This window comes from Centruroides sculpturatus, unplaced genomic scaffold (genome assembly GCF_000671375.1).
Source record: "Centruroides sculpturatus isolate CEXI.00-Female unplaced genomic scaffold, Cexi_2.0 scaffold424, whole genome shotgun sequence".
Classification (NCBI taxonomy): Eukaryota; Metazoa; Arthropoda; class Arachnida; order Scorpiones; family Buthidae; genus Centruroides; species Centruroides sculpturatus.
In genome coordinates, this window is record NW_019384695.1 from 277,667 (window position 1) to 288,098 (window position 10,432).

At 27.4% G+C, this 10,432-nt stretch overlaps 1 protein-coding gene across 1 annotated transcript in view; it reads left to right on the forward strand.

Moving 5' to 3' along the window:
• The window catches only part of LOC111627423 (diphosphoinositol polyphosphate phosphohydrolase 1-like), a 73,549-nt gene extending 64,426 nt beyond the window's left edge, over window positions 1–9,123 (forward strand). The window contains exons 4-5 of the mRNA XM_023370988.1: window positions 8,704–8,887; window positions 9,088–9,123. Of these exons, the coding sequence (XP_023226756.1) occupies window positions 8,704–8,816 (113 nt within the window). The 3' untranslated portion in view covers window positions 8,817–8,887; window positions 9,088–9,123. The remainder of the gene's footprint in view (window positions 1–8,703; window positions 8,888–9,087) is intronic.
• The last annotated feature ends 1,309 nt before the right edge of the window (window positions 9,124–10,432 follow it).

Consider the following 10,432-nt stretch of genomic DNA (forward strand, 5'->3'; position numbering starts at 1 on the left):
AAAAAAAAAACAATATAAAAATTAATTTATGAATTAAATAATAAATTATAATTTAACAATTATTTATAATGTTCTTTTGTATTTTTAATAGTACTGATAACACTACTATTAATTTAAAAGCTTAAAATGCTCTAATAATAGTGTGTAAAAAATATCCCTAATATACACAAAAATTTACTATAAAATATGCTGTGTGTGTATTTTCAGGATTCTAGAAATTAAACTTTATTAAGATCCCAACCAAACAGTAGACCTAGTGAAGGGAACAAAAAAAAATTTTGATGAATCACCATAGAGATATTTGTTGATCAGCTTCTTAAAAACTGTCGAATTGGATAACTGTATCCCTTTTCCTTGATTTTAAATTAGGAAAAAATCAATCATATACTCATAGCTAAGATTTAAGATAAAAGGTAAATAAGATTTATAATATAGCCAATAAATTTATTAATGATCACTGATGATTAAAAAAATTTAACAAAGGAAATTTGTTTGGATGAGCTGTTCTATAAAATAATAATTTATTGCTTATATAAATCCTGGGTTTTTTTTCAATGTTGAGTAACTTACTGTACAAATTTCAGCTTATAAAAGTAGATAAAAATCAATTATTTTAATCATCTGATAAAATTAAAATTCATTTAATATTGAAATATAGATAAGATTTATATTGCTTTCAAAATCATAAGCATTTTCATCTCAGTTGTATAAAGATGTGATTAAAACAATCTTAGTAATTCCTGATTGATGATGATATTTTCATACTGAACTGAATGACAATGTCAATGTGTACACTCCACGTGATGATTATTTTTGTCACATATTTTGTGTATGTGACAGCAAGTTAAATGAATAATTAGATAAAATGGATAATTTCATAGTAGATACAATGCATTGTGATATAATTTAACGAAGGAAGTGATAAGTCTTACTGATATCTTTCACTTCATGTGAGTTGTTATGGGAAAGCCTGTCTTGCATTAAATGTTATCTTTAAATGGTATTAGGAGTTTGAGTGGACATTGGTACACAATAGACCTTACAAGAGTTGAGCAATCCTACCTCACTAACAGTAGTGAATAAAATGATGAAAGGACAACTGTGGAATAAGAACTTGGACTAGCTCATGAGGCTGTCAGCATGGTACTATTGCAAGGGTCAATTGGCATTATCCTCTACAGCTATTCAGTGTATATTACAATGGATGGCTTTCTTTGGAATGTGTTTTGTATTACAGGGAAGATGGATAAATTTCTTTCCGAGCTTGTTACTGGAGATGAAGCATTCATCTTTGATAAGGCATTTTTCTTTTCAGCTGATTAACTAGCTAGAATCTGATGAATCATCAATATTGAAAGTTAAAACAACACTTTGGAAAAACTGCAAAGCAATCAAAAAAAAGTTGCAGGATGTTATCTCAGAATATTGGCCTTTTGCTTAACAATGCTCAGCCACACACATTGCAAACCATTGCTCAAATACATTGCAGCAGTTTTATTGAAAAGTTCTTGCTCATCTACTTTACTCTGAATTTGTCATCCTGTGATTTTTTTTCACCTCATTTGTTTTGGCCTCATAAAATAGCATTGAAGAGCTGTTATTTCATCTCATATACCAAGATCTTGTGAAGCTGTTGAGGAATGGTTTCACAAGCAGCTGGTTTTTTACTATGCAGAAGGGCATATGTAAACTTGTGGAGCATTGGGATATCTTCCTAACTGTTGAAGGCACCTATATATAGATTGAATTTCAATATATATATAGGTTGTGATATTCAAGTTCAAACATGTTTAAAACATTATAGTATAATTTTGTTGTTATATCATTACATGTATAATTATACCATTATGTTTTATACATAATGGGTATAATTACATTGCTAAAGAATGCTAGTCTGTTTCATTTGGACAACCTTTATGTTTTTGTCAAAACTCAATAACTTCCAGTTTGGACTTATGTTTCAAAATTATACTGAAATTTCCACCTTTATTATGTCATCTTCTGGCTGCAGCACACACAACAATTTTTACACACATATAAAGTATTTTTGTCATTTTGAACACCATATAGTGTAAATACACACACTAGGCAATCTTCATTTTAAATTTATTCAATTTTTAGTTGATACATGTACCTGTTTTTTTTTTTTGTACACATCTCGGGCTTATGTAGGCCCTTTTCAGCCAACTTGTATTTTGTCTACATATCTGTTGTCTTCATTTTTCATTGTATGCATCTTCCTTCGATGATTGTTGCTGTTTCTGTTTTTTAACTTGTCATCGAAGGAAAATGCATACGACGAAAAATGAAGACAACAGATATGTAGACAAAATACAAGTTGGCTGAGGAGGGCCTACATAAGCCTGAAATGTGTACAAAAAAAACAGGTACCTGTATCAACTAAAAATTGAATAAATTTAAAATGAAGATTGCCTAGTGTTTGTGTATTTACACTATATGGTGTTCAAAACGACAAAAATAATCACCGAAACAGTTTCAAGAACGTAAAACATATAAAGTAGTTTTTTTACATTATTTTTATCCATGTTTTAACAAAATTAATTAAAAAAGGATTTTCAAATAGTTTTCAGTAAAAACATTTAAAAATTTTTATTTTCAAAAACCTGCAACATTGTAATATATTTTTTTGCATCTGTCCTTACTCTTATCAATTTCTGTTTGTATCCTTGTCTACTTTGAACCTTGTTTATTAAAACAAGATCCAAAGTAGACAAGGATACAAACAAATTGATTGGAATATATTGCTCCTTCAAATATTTTATTTACTAAAAACAATTCCTTTTTAAAAGTTTTGGAGACCATTGTTAATTTGACAAAAATATTGTTTGAAAATTGACTAACTGCTATTATATTTAATCATTTTCTAAGTAAAAGAAGTTCCAAATTAGAATATGATTAATACATAGTTATCTTGTTAAAAGATGTAAACAATTTTATCAACAGTAGATATAGTAAATAACAAGATTCCAACATAATATTTTTTTTAGTAACAAGGACACATCCAAGCTTTGAAATTCTGGATTCTGCTGAAAGATAATATGTAAATGTAATATATAATATGAAACTTCAATACTCTCCCACTAATGCATGGTAACATTGTAATATCTTGTGCTGATGAACTGTAGTTTGAGAAATTATCATTTAAACTTTTCCACTTGTGTCGTATATTGACTTCTATAAATGAATTGTAAAAAGTGGGTGTGGACAAGTGAATATAGCACCAGGGTGAAAAGCTCAACATTTTGGGTTCCTACTTTTTTCCAATGGTTTCTTTCACAGTTTTTTTTCTTAAGTGTGCAGTCTAGTGAATTAAATAATATGTTTGGCCCAAAATACTATTTTGTAATTATTAAAATCATTTGCATATTTTCAAACTAACAACTGTGAATGGTAAAATGATACTTTTCCTACAATTGTTAGTTTAAAAGTATCGTTTTACCATTTACAGTTGTTAGTTTGAAAATATGCAAATGATTTTAATAATTACAAAATAGTATTTTGTGGACCAAATATTTTCTAATAATTCAGTGGATTGCACACTTTTGGAAAAAAGTTGGAAAAAGACAGGATGAATTTGTGACATCAAACTTTTCAATCTATGCCTTATTCATTCACCCATACTCACTCATTATGATTCATTTTTAGAACTTGATGTATAATGCACATGGAAAAGTTTGAACAATGATTTCTTGTAAACTACTGTTCATTGGCATGATTATGTTTATCGTGTGTTAGTGGAAGGGTGTACTAAAACATATTAAAATTTCAACAAAATCTGGGATGTCAAAGCTTGGATGTCCCTCTAAGATGGGGGGAAAGGCATTATTATAATTCATTCCATAAATTCTGATTAAAAAATTTTTTGAATGGAACAAAAATGATATTACAATATAATAAATTTGAGATTTTTAAAAATCTTTTATAATTTAGAGTGTCTGAACATTTTGAAATATATGCTATTGCAAGAAAATCAATGCACCATAAAGCTAGTGTGCAATAATAATCAAATTCTGCACATGGAATAGTAGTGAAAAAATGAAAAATGCTTTAAATTATTGCCCATGCTCTACAAGAATACATAATTGAATAACAGTTTAATCTCAAGTGTTGCATATTAGTAAGTTATAAAGCCATCTCCAACATTGATCAGTTTGCATTAATTGCCAGAGTGAGTTTGCCAATTTCTGATTTGTATGAAACTGTTTTCAGTGATATATCCTTGTGTTGTAATGTTTGAATTTATTTTTTTTTTTCACCATCATTCTACATCCAGAATTTGATTAGTATTGCACTCTAGCTTTAAGGTGCATTAATTTTTTGCAACAGAGTGTATTTCATATATTTATATTTCAGTTATATTTTAATTCTGAAATTCAATAAACTTAAACTTGCTCCTTTCTATCTATACAGGACCAAAATTGTAACATTATGAAACATTGTCCAATATACTTTTTTGTTTTAAATAGAAATTTAAACTACATAATTACTGCTTTCTACAGAGGACCTGATATCTAAATTCTCTTTTTTGTTCAAGACAGTTGGTAAGTGATAAATAATTTTTTTTATTGTATTTGGCAACAATTGTTATGTAGTATTTGATTTTTTTTTTCTGTTTAAAACAATAAAAGTTACTATCTTCTTTTTGAACAATGTTTCATGGAATCTTTCTTTAAATTATCAATTCCATTAAAGTTGATAAATTCAAACAATTGCTATAGAAATTCAAGGATAGATCAGAAGGATCAGATGAATGGCATCTACAGTGTTCTGATTGAATAACTGCATTGGTGAAAAAAAAATGCTACATAGGCAGCATGTGCTACACATTCACTGATAGAATGAAAGACCATTTAGAAAATTCCCACAAAAGAATGTTAAGTAAAGCTCTGGCAGAAGAGTTTGTCACAAACAGTAGGGCAAAAGCTTGGTGGGAAGAATCATGTATTATTATTGATATTATTATATCCAACTTTATGAATAGCAATAAAGACAACTGAAGAACTGGCAATAGTCACCAGTGCTACCCCAGTATTAAATAACAAGTGGGAATAGAATGAGTTGGATTTGTGGGTATGGTTCTTGATGAGTTGTTCAACATAAACATGTGCACATTATGTTTGTTGTCCCTGTACATCAGCCTTGTTGCTGGTTTTGTAACAATGAACAATTTATTTACCATACTACCTATCTAACATTTTTTATTTACTAGAGTTATTTTTATTATATTAAGTTTTAGTTAAATTTTAACTTTATCTTTAAAGTAACATTTTAAAATTAAGAATCATTTATGTTCAAATTTATTAAGTGTGCAATTTCATAATGAGATGAAAACGTCTTGAAAAAATTTTAATTGGAAATAAATAGGTTGGTTCCTTGAATTTCTATAGTGGATTTTTCCATGGAATTTTTGTTTATCTGATTACAGATTATCATGTTTTTGTTTTTCAGTATATTTTTATTTATTTACAGATGATTTTGAAAAATAATTTTTTAATCTTTTGCTTATCTATCAGATATCATCATTCAAGTGTAGTAATTATGTCTGGGTGTATACTTGTTAGTTTTTTGTTGTGAAATCATCCCGTTTGTTAGGATTATCCAAAATTAGTACCTTATTTGGATAATTTATATTTAATTTCACAGCACAATTTTCATGACTAGTCAATACCCACTATATTAATAAAGAAAAGTTTTTTTGTTTGCTTGTTATGCTTTCCTGAGGATTATGTACTATAATGCTTTAGTTTGTCTCAATTTACATTGAAAGTTCACAAGATGCATCATTTTTCTAACACATTGCAGAGAATATTTACTGATGTATGAGTATCTGAAATATGTATCAGAATTTAAATATGAATTGACTGATAGATAGTTTATCCAGAAGTCCTAGTTTCAGAATGACATTCCAGTGTTTCAGCTAGTTTGTAATTTTGTCCCAATTAGAGAAAAGGTACCAAAAATTTATGTACATTAATTGGAAATAGAGGTTTTGTCCTTAAGATTACATTGTTTGAATTCCTATCTCCATTTCATTTATTTTTTATTTTTTGTTAATTTAAGTAACACTTTATAAGTTTTGGTTAAAAGTGATAAAAATAGTATTTTTTCTAGGTATGAGGGAATTTAAATATGTTGCATTGTAATGGGAGAAGTGAGAGGTGCTTCTATCACTTGTCCCAGTTTGACATTGTGAAAACTGGTAAACCTACTGATTGGTATTGAAAATTGTGATATAATTTGAATTTATTAACCTGATTATCTTTATTTTGATCTAGTAATATTAAATATAGTAAATTTTGAATAAAAATAGTGACTGCTTATCATGAAACATGTGCACTAAGATGAAGGTTGGAGCAAATTATTGTATTAAATGCATAATTAAATGTTATATGGACAATTTTGGTTTAATCTATTTGCTTATAATAGAAACCAGTTTCATAGAAAGTTGCAAATACAATTTTAATATATTCTCTATTTATAGTACAAAATTTCCCTTTTAATATTAATTGATAAAGAATCTAATATGAATTCACAGGGTGTATCAGGAGGAAAGGTAAATATTTTGAGAGATGTGTGTGTGAGTATTACATGGAAAAAGTATGTGATGATGATTTATTAACATGAGCAAAGATAGTAGTATGAATGTTTTACAACTTTACATGTCAAGTATTAATGTAGTAGCTATGGTTGCATGTATATTCCATTGCATCTGATGATCTGTGACAGAATGGAGTGCTGACATCAAAGGAGATTATAAAAATGGCTACCCTTTTTTTTTTAGTATAACATAATAAATTGTGTGCAGTGGTGGATCTACATTTTTGGTACTCTGAAACTTGAACTGTTATAGAGGGTGTCCTTTTGCAACCGGCAATGTTAAGGCAACATTCAGTAAGACTTTTTGGCCCTTGCTGTCCATACAAAGACCTCAAGGCCCAAATGGTGGCAAACACTGTTCACCACCATTCTTGGTCTTTGTATCCTTGAAAATGAGTCCTTCCCACCAGCAACAAGGTCTGACCTTCTAGGTAACTGTTATCATTTTCAATGAGGTTGTTTTATGGTGAATCACCATTTTTTAAAAAATTTAATCATTGCATTTCAGATTTTGATTAAAATTGCTGTACTGGATTATTTTAATAACGAACACTTTAACAAACTTAATGGAATTTTTTTAAGTAAAAAATAAAGTTGCTTTAAGACCCCCTCCTGGATTAGGGATCCTGAAACTTCAGCTTCATTAATTTCATAGTAGATCTGCTACTGTCTGTGTTTACTTCTTAAAAGTGCATACTGTGATAACTGCAGCGGCATTTCTTGTTTGGACAATAAGCCGATCATGTGAGTCCATCTATTCTTAGTATAAACCATCCTTCATCAAGCCCCCATATGCAGTAATCCAGCAGAGCTTGATGTGGAGACCTTAAATGTTAAAAGTATTGGTCAATATGCTGACGATCACGCCAAAATACTATATTGTAAAAAGAGAAGAGAAAACGCACACGTAACGCCGACCTCAGTGTCTTCTCTTTTTACAATTAAAAGTATTTACGTCCATTAAAACAGTCATGCCTTTTTCTCAACTGTTAATTTCCAGACTTTTTTACTCCTTGTTACAGTTTATGGAATCATCTTCCAAAGTACTATATTTATATTTCCTCATCATAAACCCTATATTATGTTTCATTACTAACAGAAAGTGAAATTTTTGTTGTTTATATTTGAATATTTAATGATTTAACATTCAATAAATACATTTGTAAAGATTTGGAAAAGCAATTTATGGTGTTGGATTTGAATATATAAGACTTAAATTATCAATAATATAATACAGCATTATCAGATCAATAAGAATTTATATAATTCAAAAAGCAGTTAGAATCAATCTAAATCATATAAAGTTTAAATTTGGTGGTTTTAAGAATTTAAATTGATTTTATATCTAATGCTTTTCTTATTGTAAAGTGAGCAAGATCATAATTTGCTGATCTTCAAATTATTTAACTGGCTAAAACTTATTAAATTGTTAAATATTCAGCAGATGGGAATAGAATTAGTAACAAATTAGACCAGAATATATCATTAGTTAAATATTAACTATCTACCAAGACAAAGACATTTAATCTTTGGAAGAATTTTTCTGTGCCATTTCATGAATTTTTTTAGAAAGTTGCAAAAAAATTGTATTCAATTTTACATTAAATAATTTGTATAAATAAGATTAGTAGACTGGCTTAGATTTTTTTCAAATCAGATTAAATAAAATATAAATTATATGACGTATAAATTTTAATATTTATACATTAATTTGTTCACTTATATATTTTCAATTATTATTATAAAAATATAACTTCACTTATTATGACATACTTTGATCTTAATTTGTGTAAAAGATTACTGATTGATTCATTTTAATAATCAATTAAATATATGATATGATATAAAAAATTTAATTATTATTATATTTTATATGTAATGTTAGTCAATGATGGATCTAAGTATTTGTAGATGGTTTGAGTATATAATGTTTAATTTGTCTTATGACTTTAAGGGACTAAGACATACAAAGAATAACAAAAATGTTATAAAATTTTAATGTTAAAAATAAACAAAGAAATTATTAATTTTATTATTATTAAGGATAAAAAAAGTTTAAAAATTAAATTTTTTTTTTCTTTTCAGGTCGTAAAAGAAAATGGTTCACTATCGATGAAGCACTTAATCTATTAGCCATTCATAAACCTGTGCAAACAAATTATGTAAAATTACTTGTTAAAAATGATAAAGTACCATGACATTAATTTCTAGTTTGATATAGCTAGAAGTGGCATATATTCAAAACACACACACACACACACACACACACAACATACGTACATAAAACAAAAACTATAGTTTGTGTATATATATATATATAAATAAATAATAAATTTAAATACATATATACTAAGCAATACATATGATTAATATCAAATAAATAATACAGACACAAGTCAATATAAAATTATGCGTGTAGAATAAATTTTAATATACAATATAAATCAATATAAATACATAAATATAATAACACACACACACACACACACACACACACACACACACTATGTATACATAAACATAATAAGTATAACATATATACATGAGTACATACAAATATACATATATACATATACATACATACATACATATAGAAACACTTCTTTATAAAATGTAAATATTGGCAAGAAATCATTTCTCTCCTTTTCCACGCAGTGTAAGGTGGGAAATTTATCCCTCATCTCACCATTAGGTATATTTAAATGGCAGCTACTTCTAAACCGGGAGTCTTCATTTTCTCGGCAAATCTATAATCAGTAACTTTGCTACATATTTAAAGGCAGTTCTACTTAATTTGGTTTAACAGTGTAATCAGGAAATATACTGCATACATATGTATACAGTCAATCTTCACATGAAATAATTATTCAATAAATTGGATTCTTTTCCACCAAATTAGAACAAAATTTTAAGGAAGGATTCAATAACAAAAAAAAAGGATAATTGCTTTACCGTAGTAGAAGTGTTATCTTCCTTCAGTCATATTCTTCCACATTTCTCTTTCATACTGAATTGTCAGTCACTGATTTGCCCAAAACACATGAAGGTTGTAGCATTTAAGAAAAAAAAACTTGTTTTTCTAATAAGAATGCTGTTACTGGTCCGAAATGAAGCTGTAAATGTACAACATATTTAAATAAATTATTTAATAAACATGAAATTGGTTAAAAATATTTACTATAAGTGTTTTTAGTCACTTTAACCATTTCTACAATCTTTTTATTTTATTAAAAATTTCAGTATTAATTTTGATATCTTTTGATATACTGGTATTTCAAAAGTATTAATTTCTATTGTCATTTTTTTATTAATTTGAAATTTAATTACATTTGTATATGTGTGTATGCTGCTTAACAACATGGATACATTCCAAAAAATACATCATTAAACAAACTTTGTGGTGTATTTAGCCAAACCTTACATTATAACCTACTACTAATATAGGCTGTATGTAACACAGTTGTATCTAAACAGAGTATGGATGGTGATGAATTTTTCGTTAAAATCTTATGGGACCTCTATTGTATGTGCAGTCTGTTAAGTGGCACATATCTGTATAATAATCTTTTTTTGTTTTTAAATTTAAATCTCAGATGTATATATTCATGCTTAAATAATTCAAGTTATATAATTCACAATTTTAAAATATAAACAATAAGTTATTGTTTAATATGTAAAATCTTTTTATTTTATTTTTTAAAGTATTATCATATTTATTCACTATATTCTTATCCTTTCAAATCAAATTTGAATTAGATAACAAGTATAATTTTCTTATATCTGACATTTTTGGCATATTATAATTTTTATATCT